Below are 25,551 nucleotides of genomic sequence, written 5' to 3' on the forward strand. Positions count from 1 at the left end.
TGCAGTATAACACCATCTCCACTGATGAACAGGTCCTGGTAAATATTTTTTTTTATTTTTTTTTTATTTCATCTCATTTTCAGCAGAAATTGCGATTCAGTAACTAAACACATAATAAAAACTAGTGTTTCCTTTCAATGTTTGTTGTTTCATGTTTAAAGGAGTAATATGTATTTGATATTCTGATACTCATATTATGTTGCAATCACAGTATATCTCACAAATTTACTGGTTGTGGTTATCATACCCACATCATTACTCAAAACATAAATCTTATTGAAACAGTAAAAGCTATTTACTGTGATGACACATTTAATATATTTTTTATATATCTGGGAGATTAAATTTTTCATTAACAGATTTCCACCTTTTGTTATAAAACAAACATTTCCATTTGAAAATTGACAAACCTCAGGACTGAATTGGTAGGAACTATCTGTATCAAATGGGGGAGACGAAAATGTGTTTCGATAGGTATTTTACCTTTTTCTGTGTTTCAGCCAGACTTTTGCTGTTGCCTTCATAAGTGATGATCTTGTGCCTATCTTGACATGTTTTTGAAGCATCCCAGCATTCCATATTTTGTACCTGGCAATATTGAAAATGTACCTCAAATTAAACTTCCACCAACCGATATTGTATAGGAATTTTGACTGCTTATAAAAGCATTAGTGTGGTAAATTCATGTATGAAAACTGAATTAGTGCTTCAGCACTTTGTATAGGTAAAAGTAAAATTGTTCCCAATATAAGTATGATCATTACATTTCCTTAGTTATGTAACTTTTCTACTCAGAACTAGTACAAAAAAAAAAAAATTTTAAGAAAGGAAACCTAGGAAAAGTAGCACAAAAATAAGAGGGAACAATCTTCTCTTTACCTAAATACTCATTGGTTGAATGAAATCTGGTGCCTCATGGCAGCAAAGAATACATATATTTGTAAGTTTCAATGATGGATTATTTATATTTACAATTAGTAGAAATGACTTTTAGACTGGTGCAAGGTAATGGAGCCAACAGACAGTATTTTACTGCCTTTGAGACATATGTATGACTGGAATATTTTGAATTTTTATACAGAATATTTCCTTTTTATGTTTTATTCCTTTCCGTTCATTAAAAAATGACAAATCTCATCCAAACAGCTGTTTGATAACACCAGATCTTGACACTTCATATTTCATTCTGTCACCCTCTCCTCCTAAGCAGACGTGACCGAGCCAGATTGTAGCCTTTTCACCATAACGCAAAATCTACATGTTGTAAACTCCTTGTGAAGACAATCCAGTAAAAGAAATTTAAGTTATTAATAATGAAATAAAAGCGCATGCATGACGTGAAGGCCAATGTATCTTTTTCTGCTTCACTCCCTGAGCAACGGTTAAATTTATGACACTGTTTCATCCAGAGTGATAGCATCCTCATGTTTCTTATTTAGGGTCACTATAGTGTGGACCAGAACATTTTTCATAGCATAAATGCCTACCTAACTGGAGTATTATTAATGATGAATATTCCTCTTGATTTCAGACCTACAACAGATTGTGTAAGTTCCACTGTCAGTAGCCAGTTATTATCTAACAATATTTTTCATTCATTCATCATGCTCCATACAACCCATTAGGAAGGTGACTCTTCAAGGATGTAAAATGACTCAAGGTATTTATAAACAAAAGACAAGAAAATTTATACTTAAAACTGTTTTCCCCAAATATCTAGACTCCTGAAACTAAAACCTCTCAGAAACTACATCTGCAATTCTTAACATATTTACCTTCACTGCTTATTTATCAGCAAAGTCCAAGAGGCCTTCCACAGAGAGTAGCTGTGTATTAAAACTATCTTCATACTATACATATATTTCAGTTAATGTATTGAATATCAAATATTCAGTTGAATATTTGCCTCGAGTTTAATAGCTATGAAATAAAGTAATTACTATTCCCCAATACTACAGCAAGAAAAATAAAGCTGCAGCCTTAGCATGATACTGAAAAGTCCTGGATGGAATAGAAAGAATGAATATGATCTATCAACAAATAGTTACGATGCTGAGCAGTAGATGCACACAGACATGGTTGAGCTTGTGGCTAAGCTTTCTCAGGAATATCAGTCCCTTAGAAATCATACACAGAGGCACTTCAGCAGTCATTTTTCCCACACTCCATACACAAATGTAACTAGAAGTACAATGGTGTACACTCTACCATGCACTACACAATGGTTCAGAGCACAGATGCAGATGTAGATGGTACAGGTGCAGACGTAAATGTAGATGAAGACCTAACAAGCAAACAGAACACGCAGCACTGGAAAAATGCCACTGTTTGTTTATTAGCTCTGAGAAAGGGTACTGTCCAAAAGCTTAGCTATAAGTGTGGTGTCACCGCCAGACACCACACTTGCTAGGTGGTAGCTTAAATCGGCCGCGGTCCATTTAGTACATGTCGGACCCGCGTGTCGCCACTGTGTGATCGCAGACCGAGCGCCACCACAAGGCAGGTCTCGAGATACGGACTAGCACTCGCCCCAGTTGTACGACGATTTTGCTAGCGACTATACTGACGAAGCCTTTCTCTCATTTGCCGAGAGACAGTTAGATAGCCTTCAGCTAAGTCCATGGCTACGACCTAGCAAGGCGCCATTAGCCTTACATAGTTTGATAGTTATCGTATGAAATGTCTCATCAAGAACGATGTATATAACAAGGATTAAAAGTTAAGTATAATAGCAGCTACGTACTTTTCTTGCTACCATTTATTACGTATCCTGTTTCAGACCTTTCTCTAGCCTAAGTGAGATTACGCGTGCCTTTCGGCTACTTCAGTGTGGTGTAGCTGTCTTGTTACGCCACAACAGTTGGCGACGAGGCAACGGAAAGGGTCTTGTTCTTTCTAACTGCTTACATTTACTTGTGTCATGGCTTCGCCAAATGTACTGTCCGAATTTTATCGTTTGCAGAATCAGCAGACGCAGGCGTTATTGGATGCCCTTGGACAGCTCGTCCAGGGTCAACGTGCCATTCAAACCGATGCGGCAGCCGCCGCTTCATCGCTACCGCAGCCATAACATGCAGTTGCACCGCCGTTTCGCAGTTTTGACGCGGCGCTAGAATCCTGGACGGAATGGTCACGCCAGTTTGGATTTCATCTCGCCGCCTACAGAATTCAAGGTAACGAGCGGCAGCCTCATTTATTGGCGTGTGTAGGGGTGCAAACGTACCGTGTGATAGTGAAATTATTTCCCCTATGCGACATAGCAACACTGTCCTACGATGAAATTTTGTCGGCATTGGACGCCTATTTCAAAGAAACAGTTATGTTGTTGCAAAAAGGTATACGTTCTTCCGTACAAAACATACGGCCGGTCAAACTAATAGGGAGTGGGTTGCCACTTTGCAAGGCCTTACAAGGGATTGTGCTTTTGAGTGTGAATGTGGACTCCCTTATTCAGATACAATGGTACGTGATGCAATTGCACAGAACGTTTCTGATGTTCGTATATGGGAGCAAATTTTGAAACTAGTTAATCCCTCCTTTCAGCATGTGATAGACATATTGGATAGACAAGACACGCTTGACTTTGCTCAGGAATCATTTGAAACTTCGCCGGCCGTGTGTCACATTAACCGGCCCGCCGGGCGCACTGCGCGGCCCGGTAAACTGCCCTCGCGCACGTCCGCGCAGCTGCCGCCACGCTCTAAACCAGGTGTGCCGCGCCAGCGTACAACTGCAGTGAAATCATGCCCGCAGTGTGCTACTAGACATTCGCGTGACAATTGCCCGTCACGCCAAGGTATTTGCTTTTTCTGTCTTAAGAAAGGACATGTTCAAAGTGTTTGCCAGAAAAAGCTCCGATCCGACAATCATAATCATTCCAGGCCTTTTGCTTCGCACCGGAATCGAACCAAGAATACTCCGGCTCGTGAACCTTCGCCCATGGACATTCATGTAGTTAATTCCACTTCGTCCAGTGCCACTTTCTCTAACAGTGACTGTGTTCGTCCCACAAAAAGTGTGCGTCGACGTCGCTGGAAATCACGTCAATTAGCAAGTGATGCTGTGCCTGTGTCAGTTCAAATTGCACGAGACAGTCGCTCTTGTCGTCAGCAGGACAATAAACTTTTTGTAGATTTGGACTTTAATGGCAAGGTCATACCATTCCAGCTCGATACCGGAGCTGCAGTTTCATTGCTCAATCACGACACGTACAAACAACTGGGCAAACCTCCGTTGCGTGCCGCAACTGTTAAGCTCACTACATATTCAGGACAGCAGATCCCTGTGTTAGGACAGTGCACTCTTCTTGCAACATACAAGGGACAAACAAAACTTGTGTCATTTTACGTTCTTCGTTCTTCTACTGCAGTCAACTTGTTTGGTTTAGATTTATTTCAGTTGTTTAACATGTCTATATTAAATCAGGTCCTATCAGTGAATCAGACTGTGCCTTCAGACAGTGTTTTTCGTCTGTGTGAAGAATTTGCAGACATTTTTGCACCGGGCCTTGGTTGCGCTAAGAACTATGAAGCACATTAGGAACTGAAAGTCAACGCGCAACCGAAATTTTTCAGAGCGCGCAATGTTCCCCACGCATTACGTGATGAGGTCGCAAGAACATTACATGATTTAGAATCACAAGGTGTGAGTGAATGTGCGCAATGCCTCTTCCCTTTCAGCTCCGCTTCATCGCTTACGCCGTACAAGTGTTCCGTTCGTCTGGACGACGGCATGCGAACGCGCCTTTCGCCAGTTGAAATTGGCGTTGCTTTCAAATACTTGCCTTACGCCATTCGATCCCCAGAAACCCCTTTTGTTGATGGTAGATACATCGGATTTCGGGATCGGTGCTGTGCTTGCGCACAAAGATGGGTCGCATGATCGCCCTATTGCCTTTGCGTCCAAATTGCTCTCGTCTGCGCAAAGAAATTATTCGCAGATAGAGAAAGAAGCTTTGGCTCTCATATTTGGTGTTACTAAGTTTCATGATTTCTTGTATGGTCGTCACGTTACCATCATCACAGACCACAAACCTTTGACGTCGCTTTTTCATCCGAACAAGCCTGTACCTCCGCGTACAGCGCAGAAATTCATTCGCTGGTCTATTTTCCTCTCGCAGTACCATTACGATATCTTGTATCGGTCCACTGCTAAGCACGGCAACGCTGATGCGTTGTCCCGTTTGCCTGTTGCGGAGGATAAAACATTCGATTCTTCCGAACTTGCTTGCATGTTCTTTGATGCGGAAACCGATGAAGTGGTCGAATCGTTTCCGATTGATTTTCGTCGTGTAGCTACAGCCACAGCTGCTGACCCGGTCCTCGCTACGGTTTTGCGTTTTGTTGCTACGCAATAGCCTTTGTCAAAGTCTCGGATAGAGGATCCGTTGCTGATTTTTTGCTCACAAGGAGAGACTTTTTGTACGATGTGGTGTTTTGTTGTTGCGTTCTGATAATGATCAGTCCAGAGTCGTGGTCCCACATTCGTTAGTCCTCTGTCTTACGGCTTCTTCACCAAGGACATTGGGGTATAGTGCGAACGAAACAACTTGCTCGTCAGCACTGTACTTGGTTCGGAATCGATGCTGTGATTACGAATATGTGTTCTTCTTGCATTGCGTGTGCCGAACAACAATCCGCACCGCCGTGGAAAGTCTTTGCATGGCCAAAAGCCACTTCCCCTTGGCAACGCTTGCACATCGATTTTGCTGGTCCATTCTGGAATGCTAGATGGTTGGTTCTGGTAGATGCCTTCAGTAATTTTCCTTTTGTTGTCCGGATGTCTTCCACGACGTCCTCTGCCACCATCCAAGCGTTGTCTGCTATCTTTTGCATTGAAGGTCTTCTGCAGACTATTGTTTCTGACAATGGCCCACAATTCATGTCCGCGGAATTTCAGTCATTCTGCAAGGCCAATGGTATTCAACATCTGACATCCGCGCCGTTTTCGCCTCAGTCAAACGGTGCCGCTGAACGATTGGCCCGGACTTTCAAGTCACAGATGTTGAAGTTGAAAGAGTCACATTCTCGGGAGGACGCGTTGTTGCTCTTTTTGTCATCATATCGCTCTCAGCCCCGAGATGGTCGCTCGCCGGCTGAGTTGCTCCACGGTCGTCCTCATCGAACCTTGATGTCTCTGCTGCATCCGCCGCATCAGGTTCCAGTGCAGCGGCAGACTTCTGCTTTTGCTCCAGGCGACATTGTATTCTACCGCAACTCTCGCGGTTCACGGCGTTGGCTCGCAGGGTGCATTCTTCGCTGCCTTGGCCGCGCGATGTATTTGGTTTTGGGGGCCTCTGGTGAGGTGCGTCGGCATCTCAATCAGCTGCGCCTCTGTCGTCGCACGGGTTCTGCCGCTCCCCGTCTGCTTTCAGCGACGGTGCCGTCCGGTCAGCGCCCTGGGGACCCATCTACTGGCTCGCCTCATCCCCAGGTGTTACCGACGATGCCTTCCATATTGCCCCATGGCGACGCGCCGCCGCCTCCGCTGCCGCCGCCGCCGCCGCCTCCGCCGCCGCCGCCTGTCCTCCAGCCGGCGCCGCCCGCATTGGATGCTTCGCTGCAGCCACCAAGCGCCTCCCTGGGTCACGCGCTGCCGATCGCGTCCCGTGACCAGCTGTCCTCCGCCATGGAACTCTTGCCCGCTCCGGACCACATGATGTCATTGCGCGTCGGGTATCCCGACGCAATGGAGGTCAACCCTTCGGCCCCTCCTGTCTCATTACGGGCGCATACACTGCATGTTGAAGTGCACCCTGGACTAGGTTTTCAGGCGTTTCCTAGCTCCCCTCGGACCGAATGGCTGGGTGCGGGTGGCACAGCCTCGCCTGTTGTTAGGCTCCCCACCTCATCGCATACGTCAACATGGGGTCCTCCCCACGGCGGGCGGAAGCCTTATAACACGACCGTTCGCCGATTTGCGGGGGAGGAATGTGGTGTCACCGCCAGACACCACACTTGCTAGGTGGTAGCTTAAATCGGCCGCGGTCCATTTAGTACATGTCGGACCCGCGTGTCGCCACTGTGTGATCGCAGACCGAGCGCCACCACAAGGCAGGTCTCGAGATACGGACTAGCACTCGCCCCAGTTGTACGACGATTTTGCTAGCGACTACACTGACGAAGCCTTTCTCTCATTTGCCGAGAGACAGTTAGAATAGCCTTCAGCTAAGTCCATGGCTACGACCTAGCACGGCGCCATTAGCCTTACATAGTTTGATAGTTATCGTATGAAATGTCTCATCAAGAACGATGTATACAACAAGGATTAAAAGTTAAGTATAATAGCAGCTACGTACTTTTCTTGCTACCATTTATTACGTATCCTGTTTCAGACCTTTCTCTAGCCTAAGTGAGATTACGCGTGCCTTTCGGCTACTTCAGTGTGGCGTAGCTGTCTTGTTACGCCACAACAATAAGCTTAATCTACATTACGTGCCTGGTTACTGCTTTAAGCATCAACCTTATGGCAGGTGATTCTCTTTATTCTTCCAACAACTTCATAGAGTGTATTGGGAAGTTTGACTGAAAATGAATTATAATGACACTAAAAATACAATGAACACAACGAAAAGGAAAATAATATGAATATTAAGTTTTGAAACTAGCATATCAGAAGTCAAAGACAGAAACTGGCAGATAAATATAAGAGTGAAAAATGCATGGAAAGAATTTGGAAAAATGAACACGGTTTTTGAATTAAGTAATGTCTGAACTGGAGAATTTATAATAAAAATCAATTACCCAGTTTTGGCTTATGATAGTGGAACGGACTTTTAAAGCAAAAGACATTTAAAAAAGGATTGCTCAAAGAGCAATGGAATGAAGAAAGACAGTAAAACAATCAAACTGATCAGGAAACAGTCTGGAGTGGAAGACAATTATGATTATAATGGAGATGGATGAAACATGTAACCAGATGAACAGATGCTAAATGAAGGAAGAGAGGTGCCCAGATTAAAGGTGAATAGATGACATAGAAAAACATGCACAGTTGCACATAGCTGAAGATTCTAATGCATGGAAAAGTTTAGTGGAGGCCTCTTTACAAGAAATATTATATAGGGTGGTCAGAAAGTCTGAAAAGCCTGTAAGGATGTTGGACGGTAGGCTGTGCCGCGAAATAATTTTTAAGAAAAAAATTCAATATGTTCTGTCACCTCCGAGTTAATTATCACAGCTATTCAGGCTATTGTGTGTGAAAATTCAAGTGGCCTGCCAATTAACTCTAACTCAATAACGGTTCTCAAATCTTTTTCTTAAAAAATATTTCTCACCACAACCTATCCTGTAACACCCAAACTACCTTTTCAGATTGTTTCTGACAACACGTAAAGAAATAAAAAAATTCAAATGTGATTATCTGACATTTCCACACACCATGACCCTCAAACAACTGTAAATTACAAGTATTTCATTCTCTTTTAGTTAGCGTCTGTAAATTCATCTATTCACATCACAATAATTAAGCTCTTACTTTCCAAAGTATCTGAGTGTAAATCATTTGTGTACTAAAGATTAAGACAAATCAAACACAGTGTGTCCTCTGATCTTCATGACATAAAAATACTATGTATAATCATTTACTACATATAACTCTTTAACTGAAATTAACATTTTTAGAGGAGACCTGATGACTGACATTCAGTTGTTTTTCTAAATCAAGGTTCTGAGAAGGGTACAAATGATTTGAACTCCAACATGTCATTAAAAAATATATTTTAGTACTACAGTCTGGGCACGATTCAGTTACTATAAATGAAATATTAAAAATCAGCATATGTGGAATCAAAAACCCACAGTTAAACATAACCAAAAATATTTTAAAACATTGAATTAAACACTCATTAATAATAATGACATACACAAACTCTAAATACCTTGATAAAGTCAAATAGCTGCAAGGAAGAAAGTCCTTTAGCCATATAGCACTACAGAACTAATTACATTCAAAAAACTAGCTATACAGATCTGTACTGTAAAATGAATCATCCTTAAGTCCTCAAATTTTGCTCACTATTTGACTTTACAAACTGAAAATTTGACAAACAAAAGCAAATATGACTACTTGCTCCACCATTACATGCAACTTACCCGCCACCAGAGTTGGCATTTGTGTATTCAGATGCACCCTGAGATGACAGAAGACCAGGAGGCCCTCGACCCACAGCACTCGCACTGTTACCGAGAATTATCCTCATGTGTGTGTCACGTGCAAAGTGGGGGTCTGCCATTAGGGATGCGTTCCTATAAAAGGAAAGTGGTGTCAGTGTGTAGTGTATGGCAGAGTCTGAACTGTATATACAATCAAGAGTACATGTGAAACCAATGATCATGATGAAAAAGGCCACTTCAGATATATGATAAATCTTTATTTCTGGTGCAACTAGTTTCATAAAGCTGAAGCGGTCTTACTCATCATGGTTCAATTCTACAGAGGTGGACGACCACAGTACAAAATTTTCTGCAATGCTGATCAAACACTACACTGCTAAGTATCTGTAATTATAAAACACAGCATTATCTTTGAAACAACTGTGCTGTAATGATGTTGACATAGCTGAACACAATTTTAAAAAAGTTTTTAAATGCATGTCTATGTGTGTGTTATCAAGTAATTTCTCTCTCTCTCTCTCTCTCTCTCTCTCTCTCTCTCTCTCTCTCTCTCTCACACACACACACACACACACACACACACACACACACACACACACACACACACACAGAGAGAGAGAGAGAGAGAGAGAGAGAGAGAGAGAGAATCAGTGAGCTCACTCTGAATTGGACAGAGATCCCATTATTGCCAGACATGTTTTGCAAGAAATCTGAAAAATTCATCGTGTAGAGCAAAGACAACCAAATATAACAAATGCCACAATTCATTATGATGTACCCAAAAAGCTGCATTTCTAAAGTTAAACTTCAATGGCTTCACATTATTCCACAAATAACAACCAATGACAACTGGTTCCTATGCTTATGCTGCAGGGTTGTCAGATTGACTTACCTACATAGACAAGGCTAAATATCATGTTTTTGTAAAGTGAACACACATGGATCCAAAATTGGGACTGCATCATTATTCACTATGAACTCAGTAGCTGAAAAACGGATGGACGTTGACATTGTGGTAGGTTGATACTGTAAAGTTACAAAAGTGAAGATAAGGATGGTTGGTTGGTTGGTTTGTGGGATTAAAGGGACCAGACTGCGATGGTCATCGGTCCCGAAGATAAAGATGGGGCAGGAATTTCAACTAGGCTTTAGAAAGAAAAATCCTGACATTTGCCTACAAATAATGCAGGAAAACCTAAATCTGAATGGTGGAAAGCTATCCTTAGTTAGAAAACAAGAGGCACATGTTAGTCTTGCTACAGCCCATCAACAGTAGCCAACTCTCATGGAAGCACAACAACTACGTACCAAAGAAGCTACAGCTAGGAACAAGATCTTACTTATTTTGTAACACACTGTGCTGAAGTTTCAGTGATATGTTCTTGAATGGAGTTGTTGATGTGTATGACCAATATATCCTAACTTTATTTGATGGATATTCTACACATCATTTCTCTTGCAGAAAGGAGAATCTTTATTATCAGAGTTCTCACAAAACAGCAAAGAAACTTTTTAACTTATGGAGGGATCGGAGCTCACTGCAGCTTACAATACCACCATTTCATATTCATTAAATTTAGTGATCTGTAAATGACAATTCTGAAAGATCACACAATCACATACCTATATAAGATGACTGAGAAGGAAAAAACGAGTTTCAGAGTATCAATGGCCAACTACTTTTTTATAGACACTTGATTGACATTACATCACACGCCTAGAAATGTAAGGAATTAAGCCATTTTACAGGTATCACCAGGAACCATTTATTAATGTAACTGTCTCCCTTCCCATTATATCAACACAATTCCCTCTATTCAGGAGACATTTTCTGATAGCTGTAATATTTACAGGAGTCATTTTGTTGGGGCTTGACCACAATTATATATTTTTTCCTGAGACTGTCTGTTAAAGAATGAAGACATAGTCCCTCCTACATGTGGTGTTCATGTAGAGATGTACTAAAACTAATCTTTCCTCATCTAAATACATTCAGATTGGAATATTTATCATAAGAATAGGTTAGTTACCAATGCCGGCAGCATATTTACTGCTCTGGCAACAGAGTATTTAATGCTCTGAAGAATTCAGTAATATCTAGTGAGGTTATCACGGATCCCGAATGTCATTTAATCTGGGTGAAGTTAAGCATCAAAGATGGGTCAGAATGGTAATCACATGCTTTTATACACCTGTGTCTGGCTCTGTAGTGGTAGAGTGTTTCAGAGAGTACTTGCAGAATTTGGTAAATAAGTTTCCTGATCATGTTTTTGTAATAGGAGTGACTTCAACCTGCCAGGTATTGATTGGGAGAGTCAAGCTATCAAAGCTGGTACCAGAGCCAGAGGCAGGGATTCATGTAACATGATTTTTAATGTCTTGTCTGAAAGTTAACACAAGCAGGTAGTTAGAGAACCAATTGGTGAAGGTAACATCTTAGATCCCACAGTAATAAACAGATCTGGAAGATTCTTGAATCAGTTAATGTAGAGGAGGTATCTATGACTACCAGTGCTGCAAAGAATGTTAACAATGATAAGAAAATATTTTTACTTAGTAAGAGTGACAGCAAACAAATTGCAAGGTATATGAATAGACAAAATCAAACATTTCAGTACCAAGGATGAAAGTGTGGAGCACAAATAGAAAAAATACAAAAGCATCATTCAATATACCTTAGACAAATGTGTTGCGAGCAAGGTGTTAGGGGATGGGAAAGACCCACCATGGTTTATGAGCCATGTTACAAAACTGGTATGTAAACAAAGAGAGATTTGTCACAGATTCAAGAGAAATCAAAACCTAACTGCCAAACAAAAGCTCAACAAAGCAAAAATGATCCTAATGAGAGCAATGAAAGAAGCATTTAATGTCTTAGAGAGTAAAATATTGTTAAAAGGGAGAATGACAGCCACAAGGCTGAAATAATGAATTTGATCTTCCAAAATTATTTCACTGGAGGAGATCATTATATGGATCCACCATGCAACTATCATACAAATTTTGATATGGCAATATTGAAATTGGACATTAAAAAAAAAAAAAAAAAGTATTAGGTGGTACAAAATACTCTCTATTACAACTAATACATTTACCCCACTGGTGCTTCCACTGTTTGAAACATTTTGGTAGTCATCTTTAGAAATGGGTGACAGCTCCTCCATTGTTTTTTTTTCTTGACTTCTTAAATGTTAAACATTAAAACACTTTCTTAAATGTTGTCAAATTGGTGCCCTTTCATGCCCACTTTCACGCACTGAAATATGAAAAAGCCACACAGAGCCAGGTCAAGCAAATAAGGTGCATGGGGCAACAAAACCATGACATTTTTAGCCAAAAACTGGCTAACAGAGATGGCTGTTTGTGTACATGTGTAGTCATAGTGGAAGAACCAGTCTCCTGAGTGGAACCAGTCTCCTGAGTGCCACAAATTGGGTCGTCTTAAACGAGCACTGTCGTGCAATTTCTGACAGTTGATCAGTTGTCAGTCGATGGTCTGTGAACACAGGCCCTGGATGTTTTTCAATATTTCCATCAATTCAGGCCGTTTATGGAAGTCTAGAACAACGTTTGTCATCGATCAACATGTCACCATTTTTAAATTGGGCAAATCACTCTCTTACACTCGAGTTTTTCCCATAGTATCATCATGGAAAGCTGTTTACAACATTAAAACAGTTTCAGCTGCATGTTGTTCACTTAAACTCACCATCATAAAGAACAAAACAGTGCTTGCAAAAACAATCATAATTAGCAATGAGTTGCGCTATACACATCTAGTGGCGGAAATGCATACTACACAAGCTCCGCCCAAGGTGAAGGGTTTTTTTTACACCCTTGTACAGTTGCTTTGCAGTGGAATGGTGTCAGGGCCAGATAACATACCTACAAGATTCTACAGAGATCAAGAGAAAGAACATGCTCCCCTTCTATCTGAAGTTTATCATTGGTCACTGGAGCAACAAAGGGTACATAGGGACAGGAAAAGAAGAAAGCACCTCAGTCCTGTTTTCAAAAAGAGTTGTAGGAGATGCACATAATTGTAGGCTTCTATCATTGATGTCAATCTGTTATAGTATTATAGAACTTGTTTCATGCAAATGTGTTATGACAAACTTTAAGAACAACAGTTTTCTCTGTAAAATTCAACACGGATTCCACAGAAAGACACCTTGCAAAACTCAGCTCATGCTGGTCCTCCACAAGATCAAAACACAGCAGACGTCAGCACTCAAGTTAATGATATGTTCTTCAACTTCAATAAAACACCCGACAGTGCCCTGCTCGCCGTTTAGTGAAAAAATAAAAGCTTACTGAGTATCGGACCAGATTTGTAATTGGATTCTAGACTTCCTTGCAAATAGTGTGGACCATTACTGTTTACAATGTATATAAATGATCTAGTAGAATCAAACAATGGAAAATCCAGGATGGAATGTAACACTACGAGAGAAGGGAAGTTGCTACTCACCATATAGCGCAGATGCTGAGCCGTGATAGGCACAAGAAAAGATTCACACAATCATAGCTTTCGGCCATTAAGGCCTTTGCCAGCAGTACACACACACACACACACACACACACACACACACACACACACACACACACACACACACACTAATGCAAGCGCAACTTACACACACATCTGCAGTCTCAGAGAGCTGAAACTGATCTAGTAGAATGCGTTAGAAGCTCTTTTGAGCTGTTTGCAGATGATACAGCTGTCTATAAGAAGGTACCAATGGCAGAAGACAGCAGAATGACCTACAGAGGTTTGATGAACAGTCCACAGACTTTGACGCTGCATTTAAAGAAATATAACACATTGTGTATTCATAGGAAAATAAGTCCACTAATGTATAACTACTCTATTGATGACAAATTGCTGGAAATAGTAACCATCACAAAATATCTATGAGCATTTATATAGAGCGACTTTAAGTGCAATGGCTGCATAAAACTAATAGTAGGAAAATCAGGTACCAGACAGATTCCCAGAAAGAATCTTAAGGCAATTTAATTCAACCACTAAAGAAGTGGCTTTCAAGGTGCTTGTTTGACTGCTTTTTGAGTAGTGTTCATCAGTCTGAGACCCTTACTAGGTAAAACTGATGGAAGAGACAGATTATATAGGGTGGGGGAATGGAGGGAGTACTCTCCGAGAAGCTTTGGATAACATATTACTTTCTCCTACATATGTTTCATGAGATGACCATAATAAGAAAATTCAAAAAATGGAACCAGTGTAGAGGCTTACCAACACTCATTCTTCCCACGAGCCATTCGCAAGTGGAAAAGGAACAAAAGGGATCGGTCAGTGATACCAGAAGTACCCTCTGTCACATACTGTCAGGTGGCGTGCAGAGTGGAGATGTAGATAAACACAAATGTGCAGAATTTTGGCTACTAGCAACATGGCTGTGCCACCTTCTCCACAAGGAAGAAGAAACGCAGTGTCCACACCTCCACTCCAATATGACTGCAACTGCAGCACACCCATGTGGGGTGGGTGGCCTGGCCTCAAGCATTGTACACTTTCTACTCAGGCATCTACAGGCCAGCTACGACCACAACAGTCCTGAGTTGTATCTCCATCATTACATGCAACTTACCCACCACCAAACTTGGAATTTGTGCATTCAGATGCAATCTGAGATGACAGAAGACTTGGAGGTCCTCGTCCCTCAGTGCTTGAGCTTTTACCAAGAATTATCCTCATGTGCGTGTCACTTTGCGAGTCTGCCATTGGGGATGCAGTCCTGTAACGCAAAGTTATGCTGCTGTATAGGATACGAGTGTACAGCACACAGTTAACTGCAGATACAATCAAGAGTACATGCGAAACCAGTGCTGATCAAACATTACACTGCTAAGTACACTAGTCAACAGCCATTTTGCATCTGGGATATGATATATTTACTAGTATGTATTTTGGTGTATAGAACCCGAATATACCTTTCAAAATGTTCTAGAACATACCATTTTTGAGTGTTTAAAGATTTTTTATTTTTCGTATTCAGCATTTCGCTTTTTGCTGTTCTTCTGTTTTGATGTTCAATTGTTTGTTTTTGATTTGCAGAGGGGAGCTAGAAAGATCTACAAATCGTCAGTAAGTGGTTGGAGTGGTAGTCCAGTGGTGTGAAAGAGATCCTCAGTGAGCATTTCCTGTGAAAGATAGTGTAAACTTTCTGTGTTTAAAACTTACACTAAGAAAAATGGCAATTAGTGAGTCTCGTTGCGGCCTAAACCACCCCGACAACTTTTGTATGTATGTGGGAAATTCACTCCAAAAGCCCAAAGAAAACCATACATTGATTTGGTTAAGAAGGCATATAAATTGTATTTTGATTGTGCTGTTGATCAAGGTAAAAATTTTGTACCTCATATTGCCTGCATAAATTGTACTACAACCTTAACCAAGTGGATGAAAGGAAAACTCCGAGCCACGCCATTCGCTGCTCCGATGGTGTAGTGTGAGCCTATAGACCATTATTCAGACTGTTACTTCTGTCTTACAAATATTCTGGGACATTCAAGCAAAACTAAAAATAAAGTATCCAAATGTATCTTCAGTGCATTTGCCCGTGCCCCATGATGAGGGGTTGCCTGTTCCTGTCTGTAACTTGAAAGCCACCGAACCAGACACCATGTCAAGTGAATCAGAAAGTATTGAACATACAGAAGAGTACTGCCCTCAATATCATGACACTTCGCCTCAGCTCTTTAATCAAAAGGAACTGAACGATTTGGTTCATAATCTAAAACTTTAAAAACAGCAAGCTGAACTCTTGGTGTTCTGACTGTGACAACGGAACCTTCTAGCTCCAGGGACAAAAATTTCCTGTTTCAGATCAAGAGGTGCTTCCTTTGCTCAGTATTTTGATATGCAGAATTCAATGTGTGTATGCAGAAATGTCAATGGTCTGATGATGCAGCTAGGTGTACAACATAATCCACCGAAGTGGCGACTATCTATTGACTCCAGTAAAACCACCTTGAAAACAGTACTACTGCATAATGGCAATGCATTTCCGTCGGTACCTTTGGCTTACACAGAAGACATGAAAGAAACTTATGAAACCATGGCTTTGCTGCTGAAGGCAATCAAATAGAAGGATCATGAATGGCAGCTTTGCTGCGATTTAAAAGTTGCACTCCTTACAGGTTTACAGGCTGGATACACGAAATACTGCTGCTTTTTATGCCTTTGGGACAGCCGTGGCACCAAGAACCACTATACAGTCAAGGAATGGCCTATAAGGAAGTCACATAATCCTGGAAAAGTAAATGTGAACAATACCCCATTTGTGGAGCCCGATAAAATCATTTTTCCTCCCCTTCATATCAAATTGGGCCTTATCAAAGACTTTGTAAAAGCTCTGGATAAAGAAGGTGAGGCCTTCAATCACTTAAAGGGAAAGTTTCCCAAATTAAGTGAGGCAAAGCTGAAAGAGGGTGTATTTGTTGGACCACAAATAAGAAAATTACTGAAAGATCCAACCTTCGATACCAAACTCACAGATATCCAATTAGCTGAACGGTCTTCTTTTAAAGCAATTGTAAAAGGCTTTTTGGGTAACAGAAAAGACAAAAACTATGTTATCATTGCGAATGATCTGTTGGACAACTATAAGAACATGGGGTGTAGAATGTCGCTTAAAATTCACTTCTTACATCCTCACCTTGATTTCTTCCCAGAAAATTTGGGAGCCGTAAGTGATGAACATGGTGAACACTTTCACCAAGACATTTTTACCATGGAACACCATTACCAAAGGCAATGGAACCCTTCAATGGTGAGTGTCTACTGCTGGGGTCTTGTTTGGGAGAGCAATGAAACGGCAAACAAAAGAAGAGCTCAATCATCGCATTTTTCAAAAATCAAAGTCGATTAAAGGTGAAAATATCTTCTGAACTAATTTGGGCCTTTTATAGGCATCATGCCCATATATACATACGAAATAGTATTGATTTCAAAAGTTCTGAATGTGTATTTTTGTTTGTCTTAATTGTGTCAATTTTCGCTATTAGCATTTTTTATTCTGCTGTGTATCTAGGCAACGTGACATCATACAAAAAACTGATTTTACCAGTGTATTCAGCACCCCAAAATTACATAAATCCACCCATTTACAAACCAGATGCAGAAAAAAAGTTTAAATTTGTTAACTAGTAGTATCTGTCATTGTAACATGCAGTGTAATCTTTGAAACCATAGTGCAGTAAGGAGGTTTACATAGCTGGAAATCTACAACATATAACATATTTTTAAACATAGGTCTGTATGTTTTATCAAAACACACACACACACACACACACACACACACACACACACACACTGAAGGCAGTCAGGTCAGAGATATCTGCTGAAATATAAGCTTACTAACTGGAGTTCTTATGATCATTAGCTTTTTTTGTAAAAAATCCAAAAAATTAAGTCATGCAGAGGGAAGACAGATTAATACAATAAAAATCCTAATTCATTATAATGAACACAAGAACTTGCATTTCTATTGTTAAACTTCAACCATGACACATTATTCCCCACATGTCATGGCTATACTGCATGGTTCTGAGACTGACTTACCTACTTAGAGAAGGCTACACGTCATGGTTACGGTAAAGTGAACATAAACAGCTTCAAGATTGGCGCTGCATCATTATTCACTACAAATGCAATGGCTGAAACATGAATGTGTGGTGATGTTGGAGAAGGCGTAAACTGTAAAGGTACAAAAGGGCATATTTTTAAGATAGTATGAAGAAAAAGAGTGCACAGAAATTATTAGATGGAAAGTAAATGTCTATAGATACAATTCTGATGTTGTTTCTGTGGTGTCACCGCCAGACACCACACTTGCTAGGTGGTAGCTTAAATCGGCCGCGGTCCATTTAGTACATGTCGGACCCGCGTGTCGCCACTGTGTGATCGCAGACCTAGCGCCACCACAAGGCAGGTCTCGAGAGACGATATAGCACTCGCCCCAGTTGTACGAGGAGATTGCTAGCGACCATACGGACGAAGCCTTCCTCTCATTTGCCGAGAGCCAGTTAGAATAGCCTTCTGCTAAGTCCATGGCTACGACCTAGCAAGGCGCCATTAGCCTTACCTACTTTGAGAGTTATAGTATAAATGTCTCAAGAAGAATGCTGTAGTCATCAAATAATAAAGTTAAGTATACTGCAGCTACGTACTTTTCTTGCTACCATTCAATAGTTATCCTGTTCCAGAATTCACGCCCGTCGGCGTGTGTGTGTACGCGTGCCTTCCTTTCTTTCGGCTACCCGTCACTGTGGACTTGCTGCCTTGTCAGTCCACTTCATTGGCGACGAGTCTACAAAGGATCTTGTGTTTTGCTTTGCCCTAATTTATTTGTGTCATGGCTTCGCCAGATGTACTGTCCGAATTTTATCGCTTGCAGAATCAGCAGACGCAGGCGTTATTGGATGCCCCTGGACAGCTCGTCCAGGGTCAACGTGCGCTGCACACCGATGCGGCCGCCGCCGCTTCACCGCTACCGCAGCCACAACCTGCCGTTGCACCGCCTTTTAGGCACTACGAGCCGAACCAAGAGACCTGGCCAGAGTGGTCCCGACAGTTCGCCTTCCACCTCGCTGCCTACAGAATTCAAGGTAATGAGCAGCAGCCGTTTTTGCTTTCTTGTGTCGGTGTGTCCACATACCGTGTGATAGTGAAATTGTTTCCCCGACGCGACGTAGCAACTCTGTCCTACGAGGAAATTTTGTCTGCATTAGATGTCTATTTCAAAGAAACAGTTAATGTGGTTGCAAAACGGTATACGTTTTTTCGTACAAAACGTACGGCCGGTCAAACTAATAGGGAGTGGGTAGCAACATTGCAAGGACTTACTAGGGACTGTGCCTTTGACTGTGACTGTGGTCTTTCTTATTCAGATACAATGGTGCGTGATGCAATTGCACAGAACGTTTCTGATGTTCGCATACGGGAGCAAATATTGAAACTAGTTAATCCCTCCCTTCAACAAGTGATAGACATATTGGATAGACAGGACACACTTGACTGTGCTCAGGAATCTTTTGAAACTTCGCCAGCTGTGTGTAATATTAACCGGCCCGCCGGGCGCTCTCGAGCTGCGCGGCCCAGTCAACTGCCCTCGCATACGTCCGCACAGCTGCCGCCGCGCGCTAAGCCAGGAGTGCCGCGCCAGCACACAAATGCAGTGAAATCATGCCCGCGGTGTGCTATTAGACATTCGCGTGACCATTGCCCGTCACGCCAAGCTATTTGCTTTTTCTGTAATAGGAAAGGACATGTTCAAAGTGTTTGCCAGAAAAAGCTCCGATCCGACAATCACAATCATTCCAGGCCCTTTGCTTCGCGCCGGAATCGAACCAAGGACACTCAGGCTCGTGGACCTTCGCCCATGGACATTCATGTCGTTAGTTCCACTTCGTCCAGTGACACTTTCTCTAACAGTGACTGTGTTCGTCCCACAAAAACTGTGCGTCGACGTCGCCGGAAATCACGTCAATTAGCAAGTGATTCTGTACCAGTGTCTGTTCAAATTGCACAAAACAGTCGCTCTTGTCGTCAGCAGAACAATAAACTTTTTGCGGACTTAGACTTTGAAGGCAAAGTGATACCATTCCAGCTCGATACCGGAGCTGCAGTTTCATTGCTCAATCATGACACGTACAAACAACTGGGCGCACCTCCGTTGCGTGCCGCAAATGTTCAGTTAAAAAGTTATTCCGGACAGACACTTCCTGTGTTAGGACAGTGCACTCTTTTTGCAACATATAAAGGACAAACAAAACTTGTGTCATTTTATGTTCTTCGTTCTTCTTCTGCAGTGAACTTGTTTGGCTTAGATTTATTTCAGTTGTTTAACATGTCTATTGTAAATCAGGTCCTCTCAGTGAATCAGACTGTGCCTTCAGACAGTGTTTCTCGCTTATGTGACGAATTTGCAGACATTTTTGCACCAGGCTTAGGTTGCGCTAAAAACTATGAAGCACATTTGGAACTGAAAGTAAACGCGCAACCGAAATTTTTCAGAGCGCGCAATGTTCCCCACGCCTTGCGTGATGAGGTCGCAAGAACATTAAACGATCTAGAATCACAGGGTGTAATTGAACGTGTGCAAGCTTCTCTCTGGGCCTCACCCTTAGTAATTTTGCCAAAACCTTCCGGCAAATTGAGACTTTGCGTGGACTTCAAGGCCACAGTGAATCCCCAACTAGTGACTGCTACTTTTCCTTTGCCCCGCCCGGAAGATCTTTTTGCTAAACTGTGCCCGGGAAAATATTTTTCGAAGTTGGATCTCGCCGATGCGTACTTGCAAATACCTGTGGACGCCGAATCCCAGCGCGTATTGGTGGTTAACACGCATCTTGGATTGTACAGGTTCAAAAGACTGCCGTTCGGGTGTGCATCAGCCCCTGCCTTGTTTCAGCAATATTTGCAAACTATTTGTGCGTCGGTCCCTACTGCCGCCAACTATCTGGACGATATAGTTATCTCTGGACAGACAGAAGAAGATCATCTTGCGAACCTCCGAACGTTATTTCAGGTCTTGCGACAAAATGGTCTTCGCTTGAGGAAGGACAAATGTGTGTTTTTTGCTCGTGACTTACCATACCTGGGCCATGTCATCAATGCCCAAGGCATACATCCGAGTCCAGAGCACCTCCGTGCCATACAAGATTTACCTTCCCCTCGCAATGTGAAACAGCTACAGAGTGTGTTGGGTAAAATTACCTACTATCACAAATATATGCGCAATGCCTCTTCCATTTCAGCTCCGCTTCATCGCTTACGCCGTAAAGGTGTTCCGTTCGTCTGGACGACGGAATGCGAACGCGCCTTTCGCCAGTTGAAATCGGCGTTGCTTTCTAATACGTGCCTTACGCCATTCGATCCCCAGAAACCCCTTTTGTTGATGGTAGATGCATCGGATTTCGGGATCGGTGCTGTGCTTGCGCACAAAGTTGCCTCCCATGATCGCCCTATTGCCTTTGCGTCCAAATTGCTCTCGTCTGCGCAAAGAAATTATTCACAGATAGAGAAAGAAGCTTTGGCTCTCGTGTTTGGTGTTACTAAGTTCCATGATTTCTTGTATGGTCGTCACTTCACCATCATCACAGACCACAAACCTTTGACATCGCTTTTTCATCCGACCAAGCCTGTACCTCCAAATACAGCGCAGAAATTCATTCGCTGGTCTATTTTCCTCTCGCAGTACCGCTACGATATCTTGTATCGGTCCACTGCTAAGCACGGAAACGCCGATGCGTTGTCCCATTTGCCTGTTGCTGAGGATCAAGCATTCGATTCTTCCGAACTTGCTTGCATGTTCATTGATTCGGAAACCGGTGAAGTGGTCGAATCGTTTCCGATTGATTTTCGTCGTGTAGCTACAGCCACAGCTGCTGACCCTGTCCTTGCTACTGTTTTACGTTTTGTTGCTACGCAATGGCCTTTGTCAAAGTCTCGGATCGAGGATCCGTTGGTTCGCCGATTTTTTGCTCACAAGGAGAGACTTTTTGTTCGATGTGGTGTTTTGTTGTTGCGTTCTGATAATGATCAGTCCAGAGTCGTGGTCCCACGTTCGTTACAGTCCTCTGTTTTACGGCTTCTTCACCAAGGACATTGGGGTATAGTGCGAACAAAACAACTTGCTCGTCAGCACTGTACTTGGTTCGGAATCGATGCTGCGATTACGAATATGTGTTCTTCTTGCATGGCGTGTGCCGAGCAACAATCCGCACCGCCGCGGAAAGTCTTTGCATGGCCAAAAGCCACTTCCCCTTGGCAACGCTTGCACATTGATTTTGCTGGTCCATTCTGGAATGCTCGATGGTTGGTTCTGGTCGATGCCTTCAGTAATTTTCCTTTTGTTGTCCGGATGTCTTCCACGACGTCCTCCGCCACCATCCAAGCGTTGTCTGCTATCTTTTGCATTGAAGGTCTTCCGCAGACTATTGTTTCCGACAATGGCCCACAATTCATGTCCGCAGAATTTCAGTCATTCTGCCAGGCCAATGGTATTCAACATCTGACATCCGCGCCGTTTTCGCCTCAGTCAAACGGTGCCGCTGAACGATTGGTCCGGACTTTCAAGTCACAGATGTTGAAATTGAAAGAGTCGCATTCTCGGGAGGACGCATTGTTCCTCTTTTTGTCTTCGTATCGCTCTCAGCCCCGAGATGGTCGCTCGCCGGCTGAGTTGCTCCACGGTCGTCCTCATCGCACCTTGATGTCTTTGCTGCATCCGCCGCCTCAGGTTCCTTTGCAGCGGCAGACTCCTGCTTTTGCTCCAGGCGACGTTGTATTTTATCGCAACTATCGAGGTTCACGGCGTTGGCTCGCAGGGCGCATTCTTCGCTGCCTCGGCCGCGCGATGTATTTGGTTTTGGGGGCCTCTGGTGAGGTGCGTCGGCATCTCAATCAGCTGCGCCTCTGTCGTCGCACGGGTTCTGCCGCTCCCCGTCTGCTTTCAGCAACGGTGCCGTCCGGTCAGCGCCCTGGGGACCCATCTACTGGCTCGCCTCATCCCCAGGTGTTACCGACGATGCCTTCCCATTTGCCCCATGGCGACGCGCCGCCGCAGCCGCAGCCGCCGCCTGTCCTCCCGCCGGCGCCGCCCGCATTCGACGCTTCGTTGCAGCCGCCACGCGCCTCCCAGGGTCACGCGCAGCCGATCGCTTCCCGTGACCAGCTGTCCTCCGCCATGGAACTCCCGACCGCTCCGGACCACATGACGTCATCGCGCGTCGGCTACCCCGACGCAATGGAGTTAGACACTTCGGCCCCTCATGTTTCTTTACGGGCGCATACACCGCATGTTGACGTGCACCCTGGACTAGCTTTTCAGGTGTTTCCTAGCTCCCCTCGGACCGAATGGCCGGGTGCGGGTGGCACAGCCTCGCCTGTTGTTAGGCTCCCCACCTCGTCGCATACGTCAACATGGGGTCCTCCCCACGGCGGGCGGAAGCCTTATCTCACGACCGTTCGCCGATTTGCGGGGGAGGAATGTGGTGTCACCGCCAGACACCACACTTGCTAGGTGGTAGCTTAAATCGGCCGCGGTCCATTTAGTACATGTCGGACCCGCGTGTCGCCACTGTGTGATCGCAGACCTAGCGCCACCACAAGGCAGGTCTCGAGAGACGATATAGCACTCGCCCCAGTTGTACGAGGAGATTGCTAGCGACCATACGGACGAAGCCTTCCTCTCATTTGCCGAGAGCCAGTTAGAATAGCCTTCTGCTAAGTCCATGGCTACGACCTAGCAAGGCGCCATTAGCCTTACCTACTTTGAGAGTTATAGTATAAATGTCTCAAGAAGAATGCTGTAGTCATCAAATAATAAAGTTAAGTATACTGCAGCTACGTACTTTTCTTGCTACCATTCAATAGTTATCCTGTTCCAGAATTCACGCCCGTCGGCGTGTGTGTGTACGCGTGCCTTCCTTTCTTTCAGCTACCCGTCACTGTGGACTGGCTGCCTTGTCAGTCCACTTCAGTTTCAGTGACTCACTCGTCAAAAATGAAATCCAAGTAAGAACTGAATAAGGATGGGGCAGAAATTTCAACTAGACTTTTGAAAGGAAAATCCTGACATCTGCCTACAAATAATGCACGCAAAACTAAATCTGGATGGCTGCGCAGAGGTCCTTAGTTATAAAATGGGAGATACGTGTTAGATTTGGTATAGGCAATCAGCAGTCATAGAATGAACAGTAGCCAATTCACATGGAACCACAACAATCACATACCAAAGAAGCTACAGCTAGCCACAAGACCTAACTTATTTTTTAATACATTGTTCCAAATTTTCAATGATAATATTCTTGAATGGAGTTGTTGTCGTGTATGATAGGCAAGTCCTAACTTTACTGGATGTACATCGTACACATCATTTCTCATGTAGAAAGGAGAATCTTTATTATCTGAATTTTAACAAAGTAGCAAAGAAACTTTTTAACTTATAGAGGGATCGGAGCTCACTGCAGCTTACAATATCACCATTTCATATGCATTAAATTTAGTGATGTGTAAACTACAAATCTGAATGATCCCACAATCATATACATATACAGGGTGGTCCATCTCATGAAATAAGCATCAAATGAAAAAACTACAAAGAATGAAACCCGTCTAGCTTGAAGGGGAAAACCAGATGGCGCTATGGTTGGCCCGCTAGATGGTGCTGCCACAGGTCAAACGGATATCAACCTTGTTTTTTAAAATAGGAACCCCCATTTGTAATTACTACTTGTGTAGTACGTAAAGTAGTTGAACCATTTTTTTTGCTTTGTGATAGATGGCACTGTGATAGTCACAAACGTATAAGTACATGGTATCACGTAACATTCCTCCAGTGCGGACGGTATTTTCTTCGTGATACATTACCCGTGTTAAAATGGACCATTTACCAACTGCGGAAAAGGTCGATATCGTGTTGATGTATGGCTATTGTGATCAAAATGCCCAACGGGCGTGTGCTATGTATGCTGCTTGGTATCCTGGACAACATCATCCAAGTGTCCGGACTGTTCACTGGATATTACATTATTTTGAGGAAACAGGAAGTGTTCAGCCTCTTGTGAAACATCAACCATGCCCTGCAACATATGATGATGCCCAAGTAGGTGTGTTAGCTGCTGTCGCAGCTAATCTGCCCATCAGTAGCAGACAAATTGTGCGAGAATCGTGAATCTCAAAAACGTCGGTGTTAAGAATGCTACTTCAACATCGACTGCACCCGTATCATATTTCTATGCACCAGGAATTGCATGGCGATGACTTTGAATGTCGTGTACAGTTATGCCACTGGGAACAAGAGGAATTATGGGACGATGACAGATTTTTTGCACGATTTAGCGACGAAGCATCATTCACCAACAGTGGTAACATAAACCGGCATAATATGCACTACTGGGCGATGGAAAAATCAACGATGGCTGCAACAAGTGGAACATCAGCAACCTTGGCGGGTTAATGTATGGTGCGGCATTATGGGAGGAAGGATAATTGGCCCCCATTTTATCGATGGCAATCTAAATGGTACAATGTATGCTGATTTCCTACGTAATGTTCTACTGATGTTACAACAAGATGTTTCACTGCATGACAGAATGGTGATGTACTTCCAACATGATGGATGTCCAGCACATAGCTCGCGTGTGGTTGAAGTGGTATTGAATAGCATATTTTATGACAGGTGGATTGGTCATCGAAGCACCATACCATGGCCCACACGTTCACTGGTTCTGACGTCCCCGGATTTCTTTCTGTGGGGAAAGTTGAAGGATATTGGTATCGTGTTCCTCCGACAATGCCTGACAACATGCATCAGCGCATTGTCAATGCATGTGCGAATATTATGGAAGGTGAACTACTCGCTGTTTAGAGGAATGTCGTTACACGTATTGCCAAATGCATTGAGGC

At 43.0% G+C, this 25,551-nt stretch overlaps 1 protein-coding gene across 1 annotated transcript in view; it reads right to left on the reverse strand.

Moving 5' to 3' along the window:
• The window catches only part of LOC126419875 (ankyrin repeat domain-containing protein 50), a 513,285-nt gene that overhangs the window by 34,821 nt on the left and 452,913 nt on the right, over positions 1-25,551 (reverse strand). Inside the window, exons 22-23 of the mRNA XM_050087125.1 lie at positions 14,726-14,872; positions 9,093-9,245 (exon numbers count right to left, since the gene is read on the reverse strand). Of these exons, the coding sequence (XP_049943082.1) occupies positions 9,093-9,245; positions 14,726-14,872 (300 nt within the window). The remainder of the gene's footprint in view (positions 1-9,092; positions 9,246-14,725; positions 14,873-25,551) is intronic.

The sequence above is a fragment of the Schistocerca serialis genome, chromosome 9, assembly GCF_023864345.2.
Source record: "Schistocerca serialis cubense isolate TAMUIC-IGC-003099 chromosome 9, iqSchSeri2.2, whole genome shotgun sequence".
In the NCBI taxonomy this organism is placed as follows: domain Eukaryota; kingdom Metazoa; phylum Arthropoda; class Insecta; order Orthoptera; family Acrididae; genus Schistocerca; species Schistocerca serialis.